This window comes from Neofelis nebulosa, chromosome 12, assembly GCF_028018385.1.
Source record: "Neofelis nebulosa isolate mNeoNeb1 chromosome 12, mNeoNeb1.pri, whole genome shotgun sequence".
Taxonomy (NCBI): domain Eukaryota; kingdom Metazoa; phylum Chordata; class Mammalia; order Carnivora; family Felidae; genus Neofelis; species Neofelis nebulosa.
Genome location: NC_080793.1, coordinates 26,666,256 through 26,692,275, shown reverse-complemented (window position 1 = coordinate 26,692,275; position 26,020 = coordinate 26,666,256). Strand labels below are relative to the sequence as shown.

At 47.1% G+C, this 26,020-nt stretch overlaps 1 protein-coding gene across 10 annotated transcripts in view; it reads left to right on the top strand.

Annotated features, from left to right (window-relative positions):
* The window catches only part of ZNF462 (zinc finger protein 462), a 141,590-nt gene that overhangs the window by 48,823 nt on the left and 66,747 nt on the right, over window positions 1-26,020 (top strand). For 6 of the 10 annotated variants that reach the window (XR_009251506.1, XR_009251507.1, XM_058694657.1 and 3 more), the window contains 5 exons: window positions 10,709-10,958; window positions 11,501-17,118; window positions 17,890-18,054; window positions 19,638-19,924; window positions 22,918-23,036. Coding sequence is in view for 8 of the 10 variants with exons in the window: in XM_058694657.1 (XP_058550640.1) it covers window positions 10,739-10,958; window positions 11,501-17,118; window positions 17,890-18,054; window positions 19,638-19,924; window positions 22,918-23,036 (6,409 nt within the window). In the remaining 2 variants the exon portion in view is untranslated. Of the gene's footprint in view, window positions 1-3,613; window positions 4,515-10,708; window positions 10,959-11,500; window positions 17,119-17,889; window positions 18,055-19,637; window positions 19,925-22,917; window positions 23,037-26,020 lie in introns of those variants that run through there. The other 4 variants (XM_058694658.1, XM_058694659.1, XM_058694660.1 and 1 more) reach the window with 4 other exon arrangements.

Here is a 26,020-nt window from a genome sequence, read left to right as displayed (position 1 = left end):
AGGGAAGGCAACCAAGTAGTCTCAAGAATAGCCCCAGGTGATGATGCCAAGTGTCACATCAGTTCAGCGGAGCTTAACAGTGTTATAATTATATGGGTGGAATGATGCAGCCAGAGCACTTTCCCTATGGATGATGAGGAAAAGAATGATGGTCACTTACTCAAATCAGGGATAAGGGAAGACTTAGAAATCCTTGTACCCCAGTAGGCAGCTAATTTTTTGTTTTTTGTTTTTTTTGTTTGTTTGTTTGTTTGTTTTGTTGTTTTTTTTTAATGTTTATTTATTTTTGAGACAGAGAGAGACAGAGCATGAATGGGGGAGGGGCAGAGAGAGAGGGAGACACAGAATCGGAAGCAGGCTCCAGGCTCTGAGCCATCAGCCCAGAGCCTGACGCGGGGCTCGAACTCACGAACCGTGAGATCGTGACCTGAGCTGAAGTCGGACGCTCAACCGACTGAGCCACCCAGGCGCCCCTCCAGTAGGCAGCTAATTATCATGATGTGGCTTCTTGAGTTTCATGCATGAGTTGGAGTGGAGGAGAAGTATTGTATTGCGTGAAGTTTTGTTCTTTTGGTCATGGAAGGTTCTCTGGAATTGCTTAGGTTGTTAAAAGTTTGGCTATCGGTTGGTACCACCGGCGAATCTTCTCCTGGGAAGTAGGCATGTATACATGCATGCATACCGTAAATCTCATCAGGACCAGACCTGTGCTGGGCCCTGGGGGTATAAGAACCAAAGGAACACATTACTTGTCCTCGGAAGAGTGATTTTGACTAGTCTGGGGCCCAATCACTTTGAAAGAAGATAATTTTACATATTAAAGAGGAGAAAATGTGCATCGTGTTTTCCACAGAAATTTTAGTTGGAGGCCACATGTTAAGTGTTGAATTTGACCCTGTTAATGACATTGACCCCTTATGCTCAAAGCTCATGGGATCATCAACAGTGCAAGGGCCTTATCACTAAAGAAAGGTGGCCCAGTCACTTACCTTTTTTTAAAGTTTTTTTTTTTTTTAATGTTTATTTTTGACGAGAGAGAGACAGAGAGAGAGGGAGAGAATGAGTTGGGGAGGGGGAGAGAGAGAAGGGGACAGAGGTTCAGAAGCAGGCTCTGGGCTGACAGCAGTGAGCCCGATGTGGGGCTCAGACTCCCAAACCGTGAGATCGTGACCTGAGCTGAAGTTGGACGCTCAATCAACTGAGCCACCAGGCACCCCACACTCGTCTTAATCATACATTTTTCTTGAGAAATTTTTAGTAAAATACCCAAATCAGAAAAAAATAAAACTATAAAAACTTGTGGTCTATGACCTGAAGGCTACCTAGGTCATTTAGAACCATAGCATCATAAAATCTTTGTGCTGGGAGAGAATTTGCTGATCATCTCGGTCAGAGATACCCCAGACAGGACCCCATTGGAAAGATTACAAAAGGAGGTGGGTTATATACAAAGACTGAAAATAACACAGACCTCTTGTCACAAGGTTTCCAACCTCTCCACTATTGACATTTTGGACCAGATTGTTCTTTTGTGGTGGGGAAAATCCTTGGCATCTACCCATTAGATGCCAGTTGCACCCCACCCTCCAGTTGTGAGAATCAAAAATGTCTGTCAATACTGCCAAATACTCTTGGACTGGGGTTTTTGATGGTGGTGGTGGAGGAGTGGGGGAGGGAGGCAAAATTGCCCCTGGCTGGGACCACTGCTGCTCTGTGATAACATGGGGTTAGTAAAAGAATATAACTCCCATGACTAATCTTTTAATGTTTGGTTGGAATCTTATCCTTCAGAATCTCTGATTCTTCCATTCATTCAACACATTTGCTGAACCCGTTGTGTGAGCTGTCCCCAGTGCTGAAGACACCAGTAGGAATAGACAGGAATGGACTTGCTCTCAGGGTGCTTATGTTCTAGAGGAGGGAGACAGACCACAAATAGGTAATCATGTCAACAGTGAAGGAAGTAAAGCAGTGGAATGTGATAGAAAGTGAGTGTGGTGAGCATTGTGGAGAGGGGGCTCAGTTTCATGGGGGTCAAATGTTAGGTAGACAAATGCTAGAGTTGTCAGGGAATGCCTCTTGGAGGATAGAACTTCAGTGATGAGGAGTCAGCCATACAAAACTGGACGTTTATTTTCTGGATAGTAATAAAAGTAAAAGAGTGAACTAAGTAAAAAAAAGTCTTGGGGCGCCTGGGTGGCGCAGTCGGTTAAGCGTCTGACTTCAGCCAGGTCACGATCTCGCGGTCCGTGAGTTCGAGCCCCGCGTCAGGCTCTGGGCTGATGGCTCGGAGCCTGGAGCCTGTTTCCGATTCTGTGTCTCCCTCTCTCTCTGCCCCTCCCCCGTTCATGCTCTGTCTCTCTCTGTCCCAAAAATAAATAAAAAAAAAAAAAAAAAAAAAAAGTCTTTCAGAGATGAGAAGGAAAATTTATACAACCCTCCCTTTTTGTATAATCTGATTTCTTCATTTAGCAAAATGCCCAAGTAAAGGCTTTGAAAGACTTGCTTAAGGTGAAGGTGGCAGGCAGAGTTCTCACACCTGCTGGGAACAAATTCTTTTACTTGCTGGATAGGCATTTCTGTATTATCTTTTTTTTTCTTTCTATCTTTTTTTTTTTTTTTTTTTTTTTTTTTTTTTTTTTAGAGCAGCCCAATAGTGAGTAAGCTGAAAAAACCAAATTTGTTGGGCAAAAATGAGATTTATTATTAAGGTTTTATGGAATGTGGGGCTTGGCTGAGTACTGGTGCACTCTTGTGTTTTCACATGGTGATAAATCCTACTCTTGGGTTTGGCAAACAAATGTCTTAACTTTCTGTTTAGAAGTTCTTGAGGGGTAGTGATTTTTAGGAGTAAACTTACTTGCTGAAAGTTGATTGGAGATTACAAGGGAAAAGAAATTACTTGCCTATCATTTTTTTTAAAAAAACATTACTAATTCCTGGTATTTGCCAGTTCCATACAGAAACACATACTGTGTGTTTCCTATTATATGATTCTATCAATTTGTTGGAACAACCAATGAATATGAATGGGTCATTTGGTTAGTTTACTAAGGAGGATGGACAGCAGCCTCTGATAGCTTCTGCTATATAGGTGGAGGCTAAGAAGGGGGAAAAAAAGGCAGCTCACAGTGTCCTTGGGTAGGAGGATCTCGAAGTGTTCATGATCCACACAAGCCCAGCCATTGTTTATCTTTCTAGAAAGCAATCTGCTTAGGGCTTTCATCCTGATGGGGTAGTTAGATCAGGAAGCAGGGTTTGGAGAAAGACAGACAGACCCAAGTGTCAGGCTTGTATAGTCAGTTTTGTCAGATATAAGAAGTTAGGCTGGGAAGGTCATTGCAGTGCTTGGATCTGGCCCTTGTGTGCCATACTGGTATGAGCAAACTTGGACAAATTCGCATGTAAAAGAAGCGACTTGTCTGAATTTTGTGAGCAAACCATATACATAAGGCAATGAATGAGTCTCTGAGGCATTAGATTGGGATTCTTGTGGGCTTTTCCCCAAATAAAAGAGTTCTTGCAGCAAAGCTTTCTTCTACCCTCCACAAGTCAACAGCCATACCCCAGTTTTTGGTTTTGATTTGTTTTTCTCTGAGTGGTAATAGAGAACAAGGTGAATTGTTAAAATGGTTTCTAGAGCCATTCACTGAAACTGTGGAATTTAGACTTTGTGTGGTTGGCCAGACCTTCTGTGCCAGAAACAGTTACGGCCATGAAGGCATACCCAACGCCTGAGGTCAGTCAAGCTTTCAAATCCACAGAGGAGGTACTCGATGCATGGGTTGGTCTTTCCTGAGGTGCAAGATGAATTTTACTGCAGCTTCTGCTTACTCTGCGTCTTAATCAGTTCTGTAATGAAGACCCAGCAGCATATCTGCAACTTCCCTTTAATTTTACAATTTTTATAATGAGAGTTCTTGTAGTGTGAAAAGTGTCTGTAGAAACCCAGCCAGCATTCTGAAGAGTCTATAAAGGAACACCGTGATTTTCTGTCTCTGCCGTTTGGGTGAGGACTGGCTCTCCAGGAGAGAAATCCGTTATCTCTTGTTCTCAGTGCGGGGGCAAGAGTGGCTTCAAAGTTTCCAAGGAACTTCCTGATGGGCCCATGACATTTCAGAGAATTCATTCAACACCGAGAATGGCTTTCCGTCATTTGGAAGAACAAGATGAGCTGAGATCGTGTTTGTCACGGTTGTGTTTTGAGAATTTTAGTGTGAGGAGGCGTCTTGGTTTGTTTTGTTTCTCAAGGAGAATATTGTCAGGACACTTCTCAGAATTAGAGTTATCTAGCGAACTGCAGGTCCCCCTTCACAGACAATGAAGTCTAAAGCTACTGAGATACCACCCTGCTTCCTCCCTTTCTTTTCTAGTCCCTTCTCTCCTCTTTTATCTCCTTGTTCAAATCACACGCTTCCTTTTCTAAGGACAGGAGAGCTGGCAGGCTGCCGATTGGCCTGTTGGCCTCAATTAGCCTTGTATCATTGCAAAGGAATGCATGAATTCTCCAGAAGGTATGTACTATCTCTTTCTGTGTTAGACACTCACTACCTGCTTTCATAACAGGTCACTCAGCCAGAATTGCTTCTTATTTACATATCTGACAGTTTTTTAGTCATTTAGATTGTATCCCTAGATGCTCATCTCATTTTAATGATGATCCCAAAGGTGTCTGTTATGAAATATTACTCAACATGTCCGGTGATACTTGCAAACTTTACACAGAACAAAGCTGAAGCGAGAGATACCCTGAAACGTACCATCGTGGGCCAGAGATTGAGTGGGCTATTCATCTGCAGATTGCCTGCTTCAGACTTGCGCTCATGTGCGAGGTCCACAGATGGACCGGGCTGACCACACAGAACAGAGGCTACGTACATTGGCAGAACTCAGGGTCTCATGGTATTTCTCTGCTACTATTTAAATTCAGTATCATATTGGGGGTTACATATGTGATTGCAAATTAATCCTTTCTCTTCTGAAAATTTGGTTTTGAAGAACAGCTGTGTCTCCCTTCTGAATTCCTTAATTATTTATCCTCCCTGATATGTTAAACCTTTCATTAGTGTGGTGAATTGCCAAGAGTACACAGAACTGCTTAGATCATGTAGCAAACAGTATAAACATTTGATAGGACATTTGAAGACACCACATGGTGAGCCAGGATCTATGGTAGTACCGAATGCTGTGGGATCGATGGAGGTAGTTTGTTGTCAGAAGTTCTTTGTTGGTTTATTTTGTGGGTTTATTTATTTATTTTTAACTAGAACATGGGAGGAGTACATAAATCATTTGGACTTACTTGGAAGGTGCTGATTCTGCTCTAATAGACAGAGTCCCTGTTAAATTTGGAGGGCACACACCCATCTCTGAGGTCAAATTAAATCAGTACAATTAATTATTACACACACACACACACACACACACACACACACATACACACACAGAGAGATTCCATATTTGTATTTGTCAGTTTGATCCTATCACTACTGTTCTCGGTCCTGAAAGGAAGTTTTACGTCAGTTTCTCAGTCCAGTCCTGTTTGTAAAGATGCTTTAAAAGATTTTTAAATTACTAGAACTCCCACTTTGACCACGACAAGAGTAAATGATAAGTAGTGATGTAGAATACAGCCTTGCTTTAAGAACAGCAGCCCACATTCTCAAGTGGATGAATTAGTGGTTTCCCCCCATTTTTCAGCCTAGGCATGAAAGTCCTTCCTTCCTACCAAACCATGGTAGTGCTGGGGCTCATAATTAGAAATGTTAATGTCCTGACACATGCCATAGCTCCTTGACCTCATTGTATCAGCCTCTTCTGATCTGCAAATGTATTTGTGGAATGATCTTTAGGTTCTTGATGTTTCTGTTTTTCTAGCTGAACTATTCCAGAGTTTATGCATTCCACTACCAGGCCTTGGATAATTGGTTTTTCCATTCATTGGAAAGTAAGAGAAGCACAAACAACAGGTGCTAACTAAAACCTTTCATCAGACTTGAGATTCCGGAGAACTGGGGAGCTCAGTGCCTTATAAATGAAACTAGGTTTCTGGAGTGGACAGAGGAAAAGCACCTTATGGTGTCTCTGGTTCTATTTCTCAAAGGCTTTGAAGGTTATAATTAGTTGCTACTGAATCCCCGTGGCTGTGGTGCCTCACAGCTTTATTTCTGGTCAACAGTCCTTCATCAGAGAACAGGTTTGATCCGGGTAAGGCCTGCACATGTTAGTTTGGGCACTTCCTGGAGACAGTTGGGATTTTGACTTGAAGACCATGTTTCTGCTCCTGGGCCATGCAGGCCTAGGGAAGCGTGTTCGTCAAGCTGCCCTGGGCGAGGGTTGATGGTCACCTGGGTTGGAAGAACACTGTGAGCCATCAAAGATGCCTCCCCCTCTCCAGGTATGTCTGGGCCATGAGCCGGAAGGACACGCAGTCAAGCTGTGGGAAAGCTGCCCCCTTTCACCTTTGAGGAGGCATGATGGATCCCTGGGGTTCTGAGCACAGAAAGTGGGTGGGCAGGCAGTGTAATTGACGGAGCAACTCCCTCTCCCCATTCTCCCGTGTGTATTCCAAATCCTGAGCAAGATCTCTGGGTTTTCTTTAAATATGTCTTTAGGAGCTTATCAGATATGGAAATTTGGATTTAGGGTTTCTCATCCAAACCCCACCTTTTGAAATCCCCAAACTAGAAATGTAAATGGAACAAAACCAATCACCAATAACAAGTAGTACTGAAGAGTAATGAATAATTAGAATGGTCTAGGGGCTTCGTGCGTGTTGAGAGGATTAATCACTTAGGCACTAGGTTATTCGAGAATGAATCCATGTTACCAGGGCAGCTTTCATCGAGGGTGGTGTTAGGGTCTAGTCATTGACACCCATTTGACCTTGAGGGGCCTGGAAATCCTGCATTGGGGACAGGAGATGGAGGGGCTTGTTTGATTTGTAGATTCACCCCAGGACCTTCTGAAATGGCATTTCTTTTTAGTTAGTTCTGAAGCTTCCTCTTTTGCTTTTGCTTTTGCTGATTGGGTCAGTGAGGAAAAAAAAAAAAAAAGTATTGCTAATCTCATTATGACTGTGTTTTTAAATGAAGTAAGTAGGTAGGAGATCAGGGCTTTTAGCTTTAAATCATCATTTTGTAGCAGATCAGTGTCTAGTTTAGTGTTTCAGTATTGCTCCTCTTGCTGGGTGGATGAAACAGACAGATACGCAGAGCTAACTTCTCATCTCTTTCCTTGTTGTTGGTTTCTCAGAGGATTACCATCTGCTGTGAAAACATAGTCTGGTTGATGGATGGGTCATCCTCACGTCCGGCTCTCTTTGTCCGTGTGCCTCCCCCATTCCCTTCTTCTCCTCCTGCTCTCACTTCTTGCACGTGTGTGTGCCCTCCGTCTCATAAGCACATCAAGTTTCTGTTTCTTTTGATTGTTTAGGCCCTGCTGGAAATTTCTGTTTTCTTCTGTCAGCGTCTTCAGGAGAAATGTGTACACAAAGGCAAAATGGCTTTCAAAGGAGGCTCCGTCCTCATTTCCGTGCGTGATGCAGACATCAGATTGAGGGCCATTCAGCTGTACCTGACGCTGGTTCTCTCGGCAGCCTGGAGATTAACCTCTTCTAAGGCTCTGAGCTATTTTTGAGGTAGAGACTGCAACAACATTAAAGCTAGAACCCATTAGGAAATCACTTTCATCATCTCTTCTTTTTCCAAATCAGTGGGTTTTTTTTTTTTCTGATCTCCTAACCCTTTAATCTCCTTTGTAGCAGAACAAGGAGGCTGTTGGTTTGTGTTTGCATCCAGCGAAGTTAGAATCCTTGATAACAGCTTCAGAAGACACCAAGATATTAAGAGAACTGCACAGAGAGATGAATTTCATCTCCGGGTGGATGACTCAATGCTGAAGGTGCCCTCCTTTCCTTGTGCAGGACCAGAATTTTTGTTGATGTTGTGCAAACCAGTCTCAAAATTTCCGAAAGACACACAGCAGAAAGCCTTTTGTTGCATTATTTCTAAAGGCTTGAAGTTTTGAAGGGAAGAGATTTTGTTTTCCTCTCGGGCTACACAATGGAGCTTTCAGAGAACCTCTTTTAAAAGGAATAGCTACAGCCTTTGTGTTGAAGGGTGTGTCTGTTGGCAGGGTCTGCTGATGCAGACAGACTGGCTGGTGATTAACAAAGGTCATTAGACTTTGGAATCTGGCAAGCAGAGTCGGATGGTATGTCTTCTGTGTGTGGAAGGACGACTCCCAAGAAGCCAAGGCATTCTGGAGGTCCCCCCAACCCACCCCCAAATCCTCCTGTGGAACAGGGTCTGGTCCAGGATATCGTCCTGCAATTACCAGTGCTCTGCTGGGACTAACGAACAAGCTTATCAATCATGGGATAAAAGAACCTTCCGAGATCTTGGTGAATGACATTTGAGGAGGAGAAAGGTGCTGCCTTTCGGAAAGCAATGAAAACAGTTCATTCTTTGTTGGGAGGAGAAGAGCATAGGAGGAGCCCAGCCTGTTCTTCTACTGCTCATTTCTGATTGTCAGCCTAGCAGAATCCCAGAGAAGCCATGTTGTGCACGGAGGAGAAGCTCTGAGCTAAAATGGCTGCTCCTTAAAGCTCAGAGGACTAGGGCAGCTTAGTGAGTCTTAGAGCTTCAGTGACGCAGGAGCTCATATCTCTTGAAAGTGTGATAAACACATTCAGCAGAGCTGTGGCTTGTTTGGCTGAGATGAAAGGGCTAGGCTTGGGGGATGGGGAGTGCACACTGGATGATCTGCTTTTTTCTGTGAAGTGTTCTAAATGCAGGAGTCGTCTGCACCATGGAAAAATTTGTTTTCAGGTCTAATGGACTGTGCGAAAGGAGAAGTGGGGTGGGGCCTCAGTGACTGCTGTAATTTGATCCAGAGCTGATAGCAACCTCTTCCACACAATTTGGGTTGGTGCTTAGGCATAAAAGCTTGTGTATCTGGAATATTGAGACTTAGTTAGCTGAAAAGACTCTGGTGCACAGTTCAGTGTTTATTGAAAAAGGATAAATTGCTGGGTGAAAGAAGAGGAGGTAAATATCTGTGTCTCACTCTGCAAGCTCAGTCTGTCCAGAGCTCGACTTGCCAGAAGTTATTTTAGCAGGCTATCAGCAGGAGCATTCTTTCATAGAAAATCCGCCCGCAATGGCTCCTTTCTCCACGTTGACATATCACTAGACTTTGTTCCCCCTGCAGAAACAATTTACCTTTTGCCAGAAAAGTATAGAAGCTTGCTGTACAATAAAAGTATAGAGAGATTTGGCTACAGCTTTAGTTCTTGGACATCTGGTTCTAGATTACGGTGATTCAGTAGAGTTTGCGGTGAGCTCAATGAAGTTAACTCACCGATTAAGATAATAACCGGGTATCTCAACTCAAGGTATATATTAAGATAGGGCAAACTGCACCTTCTAATACATTTTTAACTTCTTAATGGTGAGCCTTTCCATTGAATTAATGTGAAGCCATCTATGTCTTTCAGTCACACAGTGAATACCAGAATGAAGGGAGCCGGGCAAGTTTTGCTTGACTATACATCAGGTTCACAGTTTTTTGCGTTCGAGCATACGCTTCATGTTTGTGAAGGAGAGAAATGGGAAAAGAGAAAGTCATGACTTAGAAGCCCCTCTTCAAAACTGTGTCTGTTACCTTAATGTAAATCGAGGTACCAAGGTGCGACTTTAAACTAGAAACTGGATTGTCATATAAAGTTGGTTGTTTGAGAATCTCATGAGAAATACTTTATGACCTAATTAGATTGGAGAAGCTGTTAGGTTATAATTGGTAGGTAGTAAAAAGCAAAATAACCATTTAGCTTATGAAACACACACACACACGACTAAACTGTTTGGGGAAAGGAGGAAAGAGGTGTACCCCAATATCAGTTAAGGTATTCAAATGATAAAAGGTATAATAAAAGCTCTCTCTACCACCACTCCAAGACTTCAATACTGTTTCACCATTTGGTGGTGAAATGTGTTAGAATATTAAAACAGCTAATGAAGATTGAGGGGCGCCTGGGTGGCTCAGTCGGTTAAGCGGCCGACTTCGGCTCAGGTCGTGATCTCACGGTCCGTGGGTTCGAGCCCCGTGTCGGGCTCTGTGCTGACAGCTCAGAGCCTGGAGCCTGCTTCCGATTCTGTGTCTCCCTCTCTCTGACCCTCCCCTGTTCATGCTCTGTCTCTCTCTGTCTCAAAAATAAATAAAATGTTAAAAAAAAAAAAAATTTAAAAACAGCTAATGAAGATTGAAATTTGTCCTTTCTTCTGTACAGACAATCCTCTTTACTTCTGAGAAGGGTCTAGTTCAAAAGAAAAATGGGTCCAAGCCAGAATCAAAGTCAGTATTGACTTACCAAGAAATTTGAATTCAGTCAAGAAATTCAGAAACTACTGAAACGGTTAGACTTTTAAGGGTTTCCTTGACAAATGGCATTTCAAGATACGTTTATTATATCAAACTGGAAAATGTTTATTTGGGCTTTCCCCCCTTCTTTGAAGTTACAAAGTCAAGGACATTGTCCCTATTATCTCTGGTTGCGTGTCTTTGGCCAGTGTTCCAACTGGCAGAGTTCAGTAACGGAAATCTGCCGATGTTAGAATTTTTTCCGTTAATGGACTTGTAGCCCCATCAACTTGGGATATGCAGTTAGTGCATTTCTTAAGAGGCTTTGTTCTGACTTCTGTCACAGGTTCCTAATGTGAGAAGGTAGGCCCAGATCATGGAGGTGCTTCAGTGCGATGGCTGTGACTTCAGAGCCCCGTCTTATGAAGATCTCAAGGCGCACATTCAGGATGTCCACACGGCATTTCTGCAGCCAACTGATGTTGCTGAAGACAATGCTAACGAGCCACGATCCGGGTCCATGAATGCCAGTAATCAGACAGAGGTGGAGTATTCCTCTATAAAGGACGAATTTGCGATCGCAGAGGATTTATCAGGTAAATCTTGAAGAATCTCGGCATATCCGATCTATTTCATGGTGCTCATCTACTTTTAGCCTGTAGCCATGGTTCTTGATATGTGTGGCTTTGTCAAAGTTTATTGCTCCTTGGGAGCCATTTTTGTGGTCTGGGCTCATGTTTCTCTTCTGGAGCATCCTAGGTTATTGCCCTTTCAGCTTCTTTATGTTTCTCAGTTCCCTTTCGATTTGGAGGACAAGAGAGTGTCTGGTAAAATTCTAGAATGAATATCGCAGCGTGTGGAACTTGTGTTTTTATAGCTATAGGGAACATTAATGGCCATGAGGTGAGTATTGTTCCTAAAGCCAAACGCTGTATCTTCACCTGCGAGAAGCAATATGTCTAGTTCATCAGTGCTTCGTTAATACTCTTCAGGGCCTCATCTCGAGACGTTAGGCCTTTTGAATGTGATGTTTATTGATGAAGAATAACTGAAAAGAAAAATTGATTTGCATGATGGAATTTCTTAATTCTCTTTCGTTTGCTTTTCTGTTCTCATTTACCTTCTGCTTTCTCTCTAGGTCAAAATGCAACCGCACTGGGGACCGGAAGCTACTATGGCCACAGTCCAGGATATTACGGTCAGCATATTGCCCCTAATCCCAAACCAACAAACAAGTTTTTTCAATGCAAGTTCTGCGTCCGCTACTTCAGGTCAAAAAACCTCCTCATCGAACACACAAGGAAGGTCCACGGAGCTCAAGCTGAAGGGAGTTCGGCGGGACCCCCTGTTCCCGGATCCTTAAATTATAATATCATGATGCACGAGGGATTTGGAAAGGTCTTCTCTTGCCAGTTTTGCACATACAAGTCACCGAGGAGGGCAAGAATCATTAAGCATCAGAAAATGTATCACAAAAACAACTTGAAGGAGACCACGGCTCCCCTCCCTGCCCCTGCTCCAATGCCAGACCCCGTGGTCCCACCCGTGTCTCTGCAGGACCCCTGCAAAGAACTGCCGGCAGAGGTCGTGGAGCGCAGCATCTTGGAGTCTATGGTCAAGCCTTTGACCAAGTCTCGAGGCAACTTTTGCTGTGAGTGGTGCAGCTACCAGACCCCCCGCCGGGAACGCTGGTGCGACCACATGATGAAGAAGCATCGCAGTATGGTCAAGATCCTCTCCAGCCTCAGACAGCAGCAAGAAGGGACGAACCTCCCCGAAGTGCAGAACAAAAGCGCCCCCAGCCCCACTTCCAATTCCACCTATCTGTCCATGAATGCTGCCAGCCGGGAGATGCCCAGCGCTAACGTCTCCAACTTCCGCGGCTCCATCAGTAACTCCATCATGAGACCCAATTCCTCGTCCGCTTCCAAGTTTTCACCCGTGTCTTACCCGCAGATGAAGCCGAAGTCCCCTCACAACTCTGGCCTGGTTAACTTGGCGGAGAGATCGCGTTACGGGATGGCTGACATGACCAACTCCTCTGCCGACCTGGAAACTAACAGCATGCTGAATGACTCCAGTTCTGATGAGGAGCTGAACGAAATAGACAGCGAGAATGGCTTAAATGCCATGGATCACCAGACTTCTGGCATGTCTGCGGAGCAGCTGATGGGCTCAGATGGCAACAAATTGTTGGAGACCAAGGGGATTCCGTTCCGAAGGTTCATGAATAGGTTCCAGTGCCCCTTTTGTCCTTTCCTCACTATGCATCGACGCAGCATCTCCCGTCACATAGAAAACATCCACTTGTCCGGAAAGACTGCCGTCTATAAATGTGACGAGTGTCCGTTTACTTGCAAGAGCTCGTTAAAACTCGGCGCTCACAAACAGTGTCACACGGGTACAGTGTCAGATTGGGATGCCGTGAATTCCCAGAGTGAGAGCATGTCTTCGTCGCTGAATGAAGGTGTGGTGTCTTACGAGGGCTCGAGCATCAACGGGAGGAAGTCAGGAGTCCTGCTGGATCCCTTGCAGCAGCAACAGCCACCGCCGCCGCCGCCGCCGCCGCCGCCGCCGCCTCCGTCCCAGCCGCAGCCACCGCAGCTACAGCCGCCGCACCAGGTACCGGCGCAGCCGCAGCCCCAGCCCGCACCGACGCAGCAGCCGCAGCCTCCCGTGCCAGCCCCGCCCCTGCACCCTTACAAGTGCACCATGTGTAGTTACTCCACCACGACTCTGAAAGGGCTGCGAGTCCATCAGCAGCACAAGCACTCGTTCTGCGACAACTTGCCAAAATTCGAGGGGCAGCCCTCAAGCCTGCCACTGGAAAGCGAGACAGACAGCCACCCCTCTTCCAGCAACACTGTGAAGAAAAGCCAGACCTCAATTCTTGGGTTGTCCTCCAAGAACAATTTTGTAGCTAAGGCCTCCCGGAAGCTCGCCAATGACTTTCCCCTCGACTTATCGCCCGTGAAGAAGAGAACTAGGATTGACGAGATAGCCAGCAACCTGCAGAGCAAAATTAACCAAACGAAGCAGCAGGAGGACGCGGTGATCAACGTGGAGGACGACGAGGAGGAAGAGGACGACAACGAAGTGGAGATAGAGGTGGAGTTGGACAGGGAGGAAGAGCCGACGGAGCCAGTCCTGGAGGTGGCCACTTCCTTTTCGGCCCAGCAGATCTGGGCGAGAGATGCCGGGGAGCCCCAGAAGGAGCCCAACTTCAGAAGCGTCACCCACGATTACAACGCCACCAACGGCGCGGAGATTGAGCTCACCCTGTCTGAAGACGAAGAGGATTATTACGGCTCCTCAACAAACATGAAAGATCACCAGGTTGCCAACACCGCTCTGCTGAACACCCAGACTCCTATCTACGGAACTGAGCACAATAGCGAGAACACAGACTTTGGTGACTCCGGAAGGCTTTACTATTGCAAACACTGTGACTTTAACAACAAATCTGCCCGGAGCGTCAGCACCCACTACCAACGAATGCACCCGTACATTAAATTCAGCTTTAGGTACATCTTGGACCCCAACGATCACAGTGCAGTGTACAGGTGCCTGGAATGCTACATCGATTACACCAACTTTGAAGACCTGCAGCAGCACTACGGCGAACACCACCCAGAAGCCATGAATGTACTCAACTTCGACCATTCGGACCTGATCTACCGGTGTCGGTTTTGTTCCTACACGAGCCCGAATGTCCGAAGCCTGATGCCACATTACCAAAGAATGCATCCCACGGTGAAGATTAACAACGCGATGATATTTTCCAGCTACGTCGTGGAGCAGCAGGAAGGGCTGAGTACGGAATCCCAGACGCTGAGGGAGATTCTGAATTCGGCCCCCAAGAGCATGGCGACTTCCACTCCCGTGGCTCGCGGTGGCGGTCTGCCAGCTACATTTAATAAAAGCACTCCTTCAAAGACCTTTACTCCAGAATGTGAAAATCAGAAGGACCCCTCAGTTAACACTGTTGTCGTTTACGATTGTGACGTTTGCTCGTTCGCAAGCCCCAACATGCATTCTGTCTTGGTTCATTATCAGAAGAAACACCCTGAAGAAAAGGCTTCCTACTTTAGGATCCAGAAAACCATGCGAATGGTGTCTGTGGACAGGGGCTCTGCCCTTTCTCAATTATCATTTGAGGTGGGTGCTCCAATGTCTCCCAAAATGTCCAACATGGGTTCCCCACCCCCCCCACAACCCCCGCCACCAGACCTCAGTACTGAGCTTTACTACTGCAAACACTGTTCCTACAGCAATCGGTCAGTTGTGGGAGTGCTTGTCCACTACCAGAAAAGACACCCAGAAATAAAGGTTACTGCCAAATATATCAGACAGGCTCCTCCCACAGCTGCAATGATGAGAGGGTCCGAGGGGCCCCAAGGCTCCCCCCGGCCACCCGCCCCCATGCAACAGCTGAACCGAAGCAGCTCTGAGAGAGACGGCCCTCCTGTGGAGAATGAGATGTTCTTTTGCCAGCACTGTGATTACGGGAACCGGACGGTCAAAGGTGTACTCATTCACTATCAGAAGAAGCACCGAGACTTCAAGGCCAACGCGGACGTGATCCGGCAACACACGGCCACCATCCGAAGCCTCTGTGACCGCAACCAGAAGAAGCCTGCCAGCTGTGTGCTTGTCGCCCCCTCTGCCGTGGAGCGGGACAAAACCAAACTGCGAGCGCTCAAGTGTAGGCAGTGCTCGTATACCTCCCCCTACTTCTATGCACTGAGGAAGCATATCAAGAAAGACCACCCTGCCCTGAAGGCCACAGTCACGTCCATCATGCGGTGGGCATTTCTAGACGGCTCGATAGAAGCTGGCTACCACTGCGAGTGGTGCATCTACTCCCACACAGAGCCCAGCGGTTTGCTCCTACATTACCAGAGGAGGCATCCGGAGCACTATGTTGACTATACTTACATGGCTACCAAACTCTGGGCTGGGCCCGACCCATCCCCTCCCTCTCTCACCATGCCCGCCGAAGCCAAAACGTACAGATGCCGAGACTGTGTTTTCGAGGCCATGTCCATCTGGGACATCACCAATCACTACCAAGCATTCCATCCCTGGGCCATGAACGGTGACGAGTCGGTGCTGCTGGATATCATCAAGGAGAAAGACGCCGTCGAGAATGTCATCCCTCCGTCCGAAGAGCTGGTGGGCGCCGTGAATTGTGACAACAGTATGCCCGCTCCGCTCCCCGAGCAGGACGCCGAATGCCCGGAGGACGCCCGGCTTTCCCCCGAGAAAAGCATCCAGCTGGCCTCCGCCAACCCCGCCATATCGTCCACCCCATACCAGTGCACCGTGTGCCAGTCCGAGTATAACAACCTGCACGGCCTCCTCACCCACTATGGGAAGAAGCACCCTGGCATGAAGGTGAAGGCTGCCGACTTCGCCCAGGACATCGACATCAACCCGGGCGCCGTCTACAAATGCAGGCATTGCCCGTACATCAACACCCGCATCCACGGCGTCCTGACCCATTACCAGAAGCGACACCCGGCCATCAAGGTGACCGCCGAGGACTTCGTGCACGACGTGGAGCAGTCCGCCGACATCGCCCAGAACGACGTGGAGGAGACGAGCAGGATCTTCAAGCAAGGCTACGGCGCCTACCGCTGCAAACTGTGTCCGTACACGCACGGCACCTTGGAGAAGCTCAAAATCCACTACGAGAAGTATCACAATCAGCCTGAATTTGATGTGTTTTCCCAGTCGCCCCCGAAGCTGCCAGTCTCCCTCGAGCCCGAGATGACCACTGAGGTGAGCCCCTCCCAGGTGTCCGTCACCGAGGAGGAGGTGGGAGAGGAGCCCGTGTCCACGTCTCACTTCTCTACCTCGCACCTGGTCTCCCACACGGTGTTCCGCTGCCAGCTGTGCAAGTACTTCTGCTCCACGAGGAAGGGCATCGCCAGGCACTACCGCATCAAGCACAACAACGTGCGAGCCCAGCCCGAGGGCAAGAACAACCTCTTCAAGTGCGCCCTGTGCGCCTACACCAACCCCATCCGCAAAGGGCTGGCGGCCCACTACCAGAAGCGCCACGACATCGACGCCTATTACACGCACTGCCTGGCGGCCTCCAGGACCATCAGCGACAAGCCCAACAAGGTGATCATCCCGTCCCCGCCCAAGGACGACTCCCCGCAGCTCAGCGAGGAGCTCCGGCGGGCCGTGGAGAAGAAGAAGTGCTCCCTGTGCTCCTTCCAGTCCTTCAGCAAGAAGGGCATCGTGTCCCATTACATGAAGCGCCACCCGGGGGTGTTCCCCAAGAAGCAGCACGCCAGCAAGCTGGGCGGCTACTTCACCGCCGTCTACGCCGACGAGCACGAGAAGCCGCTGCTGATGGAAGAGGAGGAGAGAGGCAGCTTCGAGAAAGCCGAGGTGGAGGGAGGCGAGGCCCAGGAGATCGAGTGGCTCCCGTTCCGCTGCGTCAAGTGCTTCAAGCTGTCTTTCAGCACGGCGGAGCTGCTGTGTATGCATTACACTGACCACCACAGTCGGGACCTGAAGAGGGACTTCGTCATTCTGGGCAGCGGCCCCCGCTTGCAGAGCCCCGCCTACCAGTGTAAGCACTGTGATAGCAAACTGCAAAGCACAGCGGAGCTGACCTCACACTTGAACATTCACAATGAGGAATTCCAGAAGCGTGCCAAACGTCAGGAGAGGAGGAAACAGCTTTTGAGCAAGCAGAAATATGCAGATGGTGCTTTTGCAGATTTCAAACAAGAGAGGGTAAGGATATGTTTTGATTTCCCTTCCCCCAGGAGGCCTCTCATCACTGGTGCCCACATGCACTTCTTCGTTGCCAGCCAGACTGCTACAGGCTTCCTAGTGACTTAGCTTGCCAGAGAGCTCAATAAGTCAATTAAACGTTTCGAGCCTGATTATCCCCCATGCTGTGCTCACCCTTCCCCACGGCCTGTTCCCCTCCCTGCTCCCCCCTCCCGAGGCTCCCCAGGGGAGGGTCGGGGTGGTTTCTCTGTATTTCCTTCTGCCAAGTAGCCTTACCTGAGGCCTAGTTACACGACGACGCTCGCTCTCTAAGGCAGCTGTGGGCCGTCTCTTGGTGTCACTAGCACCTCTCAGCCATGTTTTGGTCTGCAGTGTCGGCTACATGAACCTAACATCTCCAGGAGTAGATTTTTGTTTGTTTGTTTGTCTTGGTCAAGAAGTTCACTAATGGCGCAGCTGTGCAACGTCTCACCTGCGTAGTTGAAATTGGTCTCAAAAGCAGATAACCTGGTGGCAGTGACGATGAGGCTTCTCCACAGAAATCTTCTCTACTCACAAGCTGTAACATATTTGGGTTCCGGAGACTTTGCATAGTAGGCAGTGTGCCACGACTCTGACGAATTCGTTATGTAAAAATACTCACATATTTCTCCCTTGGTTTTTAACCTGCTAATCCGCTTTGAAATAAAATCTGCTAGTACGCTACGAGAATAAATGCCGGCATTTGAGGGAGGGCTCGGAGTACTGATGGCTACCACTGTATTTTACCAGCCTTTTGGTCACTTAGAAGAGGTGCCAAAGATCAAGGAGAGGAAGGTGGTGGGCTACAAGTGTAAATTCTGTGTGGAAGTGCACCCGACGCTCCGAGCCATCTGCAATCATCTCCGGAAACACGTCCAGTACGGCAGTGTCCCGGCCGTGTCTGCCGCCGTGAAGGTGAGAACTGGGGCGGGGGGGTCTGGATGAGCGCTCTTGTGTGTGAGCCATTCGAGTTACTTATTAACCCCGTTGCTCAAAGCAGCTCAGGAAAGGGCGGCCCAGAATGTGGGCATTCCTGAGCTGTGCTTGGATCGGTCTGGCTTGTTTTGATTCTTTTGCAGGTTGGACCTTCTTCATCTTACGTGTCTCGACCTGGTCGCGTTTCGATCTGGTTCCCTTCCACGCGGATAGTTTGGTGGAAACAGAAGATCCGGGCCTCTCGGTACAGGAGGCTTTGGGTCGCCCTTCTGTTCTGCATTTAGTGCCATTAGGTGTTTGCTCTTCCGAGTTGCCCGAGCTCTTGAAAGGAATCAAGTGGGTCCTGTTCCCATCATCTTCTGCTCCTCCCACTGCGTGACTTCTTAACTGTTCTCATCTGGCTGACGGTGCAGAGAGCCCAGGAGAATCCTTTACTTCTTACCCTGGGTCCTCTGAGGAGTGTAAGAAACGTGAAGTCTAAAACCAAAAGCCCCCCAGTCACAGCAGGCCCCGAGAACCCCTTGACCCGATTTGTCTCCTTCGTTCCCTTTCCCGGTTTGTCGCTGACCAGTGCCTCCCCTGCTCCCCCTGACCTTCACTAGGCCGCCCGTTTTGAATGTCGTAATCCTAAATAGCAGCCCCCGTTTCGGGAGCCATGCCGCCACCCCTGCCTTCCGGGACGTGGCGAAGCGCGTATTTTTGAGCAGAGAAGTTAGTGAGTTCAGGACTCTGCTCTTTCTCTCTAGATACGTGAAATCTGCCCTTCTTGATCTTGTGTCCTATTTTGCCCACGTAGCATGGACGTATAAAGTCTCTGCTTTTCTTCACTGAAGACTGAAGCCCGCTGGCTGTCAGCAGAACGGTGGCGCCCAGGGGCGACGGCGGTCGGCTTCTTCCACGCCACCTCGGTGTGTTCCAGGCTTGTTTCCTGGACTCACTCGAGGGAGACAGAGCAGCTCTTCGTGTGTAATCAGTAACCCACGGAGTCACCTCCAAACATGAGTGACTTCGAACCAGGCTGCTCCTTAATTTTTTCGGTGGATCAGACAGCAGCCTTCAGTCAGTGGCTGAAGTCACCCTCCGCAGGGTGGGGGTGAGCACGGATGGCGAGGGGCAGGATCCTGCCCTTTCCTTCACTTCTAAGGGGGGGCCCACGGCTCCTAGATGCCCAGACTGCTCTGCTTTTTTCCCCCCTCCTTTCTTCCTTCCTTTCTTTTCTCTGAGCCATCACCCTAACCCTGCCTTCTGTCGGTTCGAGTGGGATTGCAGTGTGTTCTTTTTAAGATGGGAGATAAGTGAGTGAACGGTCTCCACAGTTGGGAGAGCCCCTCTCTCATGCTTCCCAGGCAGTAGCAGCCGTGTCCTCAGATCACCAGCACTGCATGAAGAGTGGCAGTCGGGTTTGCCCTCCCTCTAGGGGGAGCTGGAGAGGCAGGGGAGGAAGCTTTACCAGGAAGTCCTGAGGAGTTTGGGAGAATGAAGGGAGAGGAGGAGAGCTGGAGACGATGATGCTGGATATTTATTTTGTTGGTGGGGCATGTGTGTGTGTGTGGTTCTCTTAGCAGGAGGCCGAAGACCCCTCCCACTTGTTCCTGGATGGATTGGAAGCAGCCAAAGATGCCACTGGCGCCCTGGTGGACCGGGTGGATGGTGAACACTGCTTGCTTGATGGAATGTTGGAGGATGAAACCCGGCCGGGGGGATACCATTGTAGTCAATGTGACAGAGTCCTGATGTCCATGCAGGGGCTGCGTTCTCATGAGAGGAGCCATCTGGCCCTGGCCATGTTTACCCGCGAGGACAAGTACAGCTGCCAGTATTGCTCCTTTGTTTCCGCTTTCAGGCACAAGTAAGTGCTATCGAGTGGTCGCAAGCGGGTGACGGGGAGGAGATGCCGTAGCGGTCAGCTAGTGCTCAGCTAAGCTAGAGCAGGAGAGGCTTGGAGGAGTCAGAAAGCCCCACTCAAGGTTTGTGCCTGCTGTGTCGTTGGTTACGTTCCCTTGAGCCTCAGTCACCTCGTCTGTCAAATGGGACTGAGAATAGGAGGTTACCTAACATTAACTACGCCTGGCAAATACAGGCGTTTTTTAAATGAGTATTTTGGAGGCACTGCTATGATTTACAAGAGGGAAGACCAGAAAGTAGACAAATGTCCTGGTGTATCTGTCAGACATTCACCCAGAAACTAATCATCAGTTGAGGAAATAAAGTTCCATTTGGGAAACTGAGTGGCCTAAGGAGGTAAAATTAGGACTGTCGACCCATGTGACCAAAGGATCATTGCTTGATCTTGAAAAAGATCTTGAAGAGTAAAGAAGTTACTGATGCCAAAGGGATGCTTGAAGGACAGGGCCAGTGAGGAGGAGAAGGAGCTGCCCGAGGCCCATCACAGCTTTGGAATTGTAGATTTGGGGTGTTGTGTAAGGCTTTCGGGGGTGATGGGAAAAGCGATGGCTCTGAGAAGCAGCCACCGTTTGTTGCCTTTGTCTTTGAACTGTGTAAGAGAGGTACACGTGCAACAATGCGTCCCACCGTCTTGGATGGCGGTGACCGATTGCGAGACTGACCTGCTGTTTATTTTTACGATAATTAAAATAAATGTTGGGCTGTTTGCTTCTCAAAAAGATAAAGTGCAGTTAGTTGTTGAAAGGGAGGAGGAGGCGATGCTTTTACAGAGGGAGGAGGGGTTACAGGCTCTTTATTCTACGGAGCCTCATGGTTCATCTGTGTCATCAGAGCCACTGTGTACTTCTCACGAGTTCAAGAAGTATTTATTCAACAGCATCTAGCCTGCTTTCTGACACCCCGTAGAATCTCAACAAATCGTAGCGCATACACGGATACGCCCTGTGCTAAGCAATGTGCTGGGGGCGTTGGGAGGGTGGATATAAAGGGGAATACAAAAGATGAAGAGACCATGGTCAGTGCGCTAAGGGAATTTAGGGTCTAGTTGCGTAATAAATCAAGCCAGTGAGCTCACAAATGACTCAGCAAAATAAGGCACATATCTTTCAAAAATACAGCAATAAAATGCTATGAAGCTTCAAAGAAGGGAAGTGATCCACCCACTGTGGAAGAATCGGGAAGGTTTTACGGAGTAGGGAGCATTTGAGTCGAGTCTTAAAGTAGGAAGACAGGACTTGAAGAGTTCGGAAGGGATGTGCAACCTGGAGGAAGGGATGAGAGCATAAGGCTGTGGAGCAGAGTGTGAGGCTCGTGGGGGCCCAGCTGGCGGTCCAATGTCACTAATCTGTAAGTTCTAGGTAAAAGAGTAATGGAAGATAAAGTTTGAATACTTGAGTAGAGACCATATTTGGAGTCTTCGAATGTGGAAATAATACTTTGTCATTTATGGTACTGGCAAAAGGAAGTCTCTGAAAGGAGTAAGTCATAATTGCTAACATTTACTGAGCCTTCCTGTGTGTCAGGCAGCACGCTAAGTGCCTTCAGGTATTATCTCACTTTATTCTTAAATCAGCCCAGCGAGGTGTCGTCCCATGACCGTCTCCATTTTGTGGGTAAGAAAAGTGAGGAGGTTTATGTAACTTGCCAAGGCCACACGGTTTATAAGCCTTAGCTGGGGTTTGATCCCAACCAGCCTGACTCCATAGCTCATGCTCTTGAGTTGAAAAAAAGACGGGAGAGAGCAATTAGAAGGCAGTCATAGTAGCTGATCCAAGAAGTTCGGATGGGACTTTGGGAATGGTTAAAGGAAGTCGGATCTTCATGACTTGGACAAATTGCCTTCATGTAGGGAGTGAGGGATGAGAGACAAAGTACAGAGGGCACCTAGGGGTTCAGTCTGGTTGACTGAGAACGGTCGTGTCCTCTATAGAAGCAAGGAAATGAGGAAGAGCGTTAGTTTTGGAGGAGAAAAACCGATGGCTTTGTTTAGGGCTAGTTGAGTTTAAGGAAGCTGAAGGACACCCAGAGGGAGAGGTCCGGAGGCAATTGAAAGTGCTGCTCTGGAGCTCAGGAGAACATTATGTGTTTAAATGGTAAGCAGCACCGATCCCATGTGAGTCATTTAGAAGGGAACCTAGTTCTCTGGGGCACTGGTACAAATTAGAACTTCTTCCCACACCTCGTTTGGTAGATTTATTATTTTTTTAGCAATCATTATGAAATACTGGGAGTTCACTATAATTAAATAACTTCTTTGTAAGTTGCTCTGGAAGACTGAGGTACAGTGAACATGGTTTTGTTTATCAGAAGGGATGACTGGGCCTTTGGATCACATGACTTTCTTCAAACACACCTGCACTTTGCTTCCATATTTACAAAGGCGTTGGAAACATGACAGTCCGTTGCAAGTAGCTCAAGTACTTTGACACTTCCCTTCCCCTCTTGAGTGTTCCCCACGGATGTAGGACTGAGGTTTAAAAAGAAAGTCCTTTTTAAATGCAAAATTTCTCTAACTCCTTTTTTTTTTTTTTTTTTTGGAAATAAGTTAAAGGACTATTTGATAGGTACTCCTCACTGACTTGGCAGAAAACTTGAATTCTCCATATTTTACCTTTTGTCTTCGGATGCCCTCTTCCAATTCTACATGCTTCTAGAGAAGGGAAAATGAGGGTTTACTATGGCCTGTTTGCACTGCCAGGTCTCTCAATCCAAAAAAGCTCTTGATCTCTTCCTTCCCTTAGCCTCCCCTCCCTTTGGAACAGGTGCGGCCACTCTTGCCATTTTTGTTGTTGTTTTGGGTAAGCGTTGCCCTTGGAAGGTAACAAAATGACTTTGAACACCTTAGAAATGGGATTGCTAGAAAAGGGCAGTGAGAAAATACATGTAATTGATAATCCTGTCATTTTTCTTTCTCTTCTGTTTCTCTGCCACATCAAGTTTGGATCGCCACATGCAAACCCACCACGGACACCATAAACCATTCCGATGCAAACTCTGCTCCTTCAAGTCCTCCTATAACAGCCGGCTGAAAACACATATACTCAAAGCTCATGCTGGTGAGTTAGGCTCCCTGATGCACAGGTTCTCTGAATTGGAAATCCAGTGGTCTTCCCTGAGTGAAATTCAGTCTCCTGTCCCACACATGAGAAGGTTTTCTTGACGTGGTTGCGTGCTCATTTCTATTTTAATCTAATGAAGAAACACAAAGAAAACTTATAGAATCACCCAAAACCAAAATGCTACCAAGCCCACGTCACCCATGTCATAGTTGATTAATGCTACTAACAGGTTTTGGTTTTTAGAGGAATTTCTAAATCACCCAGCCCTTCTAATGGAAATGCATGAATTGTTACATCCACTAAAGATAATTCCCAACTAAAATAAAAGTATAATCTTGAGGAAGTTCAGAGGGACAAAGTACTCAAGACATGTGAGATTTCTCACGAGATGCCCATTGATATGTTACTGTACATCAGATAAGAAATGACTGTGGGTCATGAGTGTCCAGGAACTTTGTTGGTCTCTGTAACTCTGTTGTTCCATCTCATTGCGCTTGCCTCACGGGCATCCCTCACCTGCCAGGCTCTGCACTAAGCATGCTATATTCATCATACTATTTAATCCTCATGACAGTCCTAAAGGGTAGGTGGTGTTGTCACCCTTCGTGTCATAAGAGGATACAGAGACTCAAAATTAAGTAACCTATTCAAGGCCATATAGATCATTCACTAATAATTTGACTCCAGAACAAAAACCTACATCCTTATCACTGACAAGATGCTGCTGTTCTCTCTTTTTTGCATGTGATGGAGGATGCCCACAGGTAGCAAATCAGAGCTCAGCCAAGAGAGGAAAGAGGTGTCCTGCAGGAAAGGCAGTGGAGTGGGGTCTGGGGGCCTCTCTGTGGTGTCATCAGTCACTCGCAGAAGCCCAGCTCCACAGCACCCCGTGGCCCTCTCAGGTTTGGACCACCTTTCCTGGTGTTGGGTCCTGTTGGTCTGGCTTAATGGAGTAAAGCCACTGAGGCCATCCAGCTGCCCTACGCCCCACTGGGCTGCGGATGGGACGGGGAGACTGGCTATATGGACTTCGGTTCGTCTGTTAGTATTTTTATATTTTCAGGAAAATTCTCCTAAAGGCTATGGAGTAAGAAGCTTCAGGGTTCAAACCACTACTTCCTAATGTGTGTATATTGTAAATTATTCAGTTGGGACACCATCCTGGGGAGCTTTTCTCATAGGTCTCCTTGTCAAAAGCACTTTAAGCAGTGGGAGTTGGGTAAATGATTTGGCCTGTGGGAAGGACTTGAAAAGAGTGCCAGAGGCTGCCTGCTGACTCCAGGGCACTGAGCTGACCAAGCAGACTGGCCTTCTGTACTCACTGGTTGGCGAGAAGGAAGCCTTCAGAAAGCGGGAAGTGGGGTGGGGACGCCATGTAATTTGTTTCTCTGCACACCTTGGAACCTTGGTGCCCATGGCATGGCTTTTAGCCACTGAGAGTGGCTTGACTTAGAGAAAGCCAAACACATTTTCCAGAACTCTTGACTCCTCTTGTCTATTCTGGATGGATTGTTTTATTTTAAAGGGTGGAAATCCTGTAGTCTGATCGGATAATCTGGGTTTGCATTCTCTTTTTATGATGTCCTACTTGCAACTACCCAACCAGGTTCATGTGGCAGGCTTGCATTAAAATTTTTTTAAATGGACTAAGGAAGGCAATAGTGTTATAATACAGTCATTAATATATATGAACATCTACATGTGTATATTATTTTGTAATTGATATTATATATATTCGTATTTATCATAGTAATAAACACCATTGTTCACAAGCCGCCATTATCCTGACTCCTGGATAACAGCTGGGGCGACAAGTGACTGATGTTCTTGTTTGGGCCATCTGACTGTGAACTTCTCCTCTGCCTTGGGCTATAGCTCGTTGCGTCACTCAAGGTTCTCCGTAGTTCTCTTCAAGGCTTTCTTGGCTGTACATGCTCTGGGAGTCATCAGCGGTAAAGCAGAGGCTTAAGGCAGAATTGGAGATGCTGTGCTCACTTCACGTGGGAAACCACTTAGTGATTTTCAAGGTGGCCGGGAAGCAACCGCCTGAGCTCAGTACAAGCAGGGGCAGGGGTTTCCCTTCTCATCTCACAGGTCGTTTCCACTGGCCTGCAAGACTTTCATTGCTAGAGGTCTTTTCTGCTCCTTTTTTTCCCTCCTCTTCCTTCTCTTTCCTCTCCTCCGGTTTTAAAACTTCACCTTAAAAATGAATGTGGAAAAACTCATGCTCATTAGAGAAATTTTGGAAATGAAAGAAATAGCCAGTCACCCATAATCTTATTATCTGAAGACCACTGTTGTTAACATTTGATAACATTTCCTTTCAACCTCTATAATGATTTTTTAACAGTTGTGATTATAACTTAATCTACAATATATTGTGCCTTTTTATTTGTTTTTCTGAGTGTCAGGATTTTATTTTTTTTTTGCTGCTTTTTATATTATAAATTCTTATATATTCCACCCTTTAAAATATTTATAAATTCTTCAAGAATTTATTTTAATGAATGATCATTCATCAAGAAGCTGTGTTGGTGTTTACTTAATTGTTTCCATACTCCTGGAAATCCCTATGTATTAAAGGGTATTTTCTAGGGCCACCTGGGTGGCTCAGTCGGTTAAGTATCCGATTTCAGCTCAGGTCATGATCTCACAGTTTGTGAGTTCGGGCCCCGTGTCAGGCTCTGTGCCGACAGCTCAGAGCCTGGAGCCTGCTTCAGATTCTGTGTCTCCCTCCCTCTCTCTGCCTCTTCCCTTCTTGCACTCTGTCTCTCAAAAATAAACATTAAAGAAAATTAAAGAATATTTTCTTAATAGGAACTCTGAGAAGTGCAGCTATCTAGCTGCAAACGTGAGCATTCTAAGCCTATTGTCATAAGAAAACAAAATTGCTTTCTGAGTCCATGTAACCAGTGTTTGTCCAACAACATAAGCATGCCCGTTTCACAGCCTGGCTTTTTAAAATGTGGTTAATTTAAAAG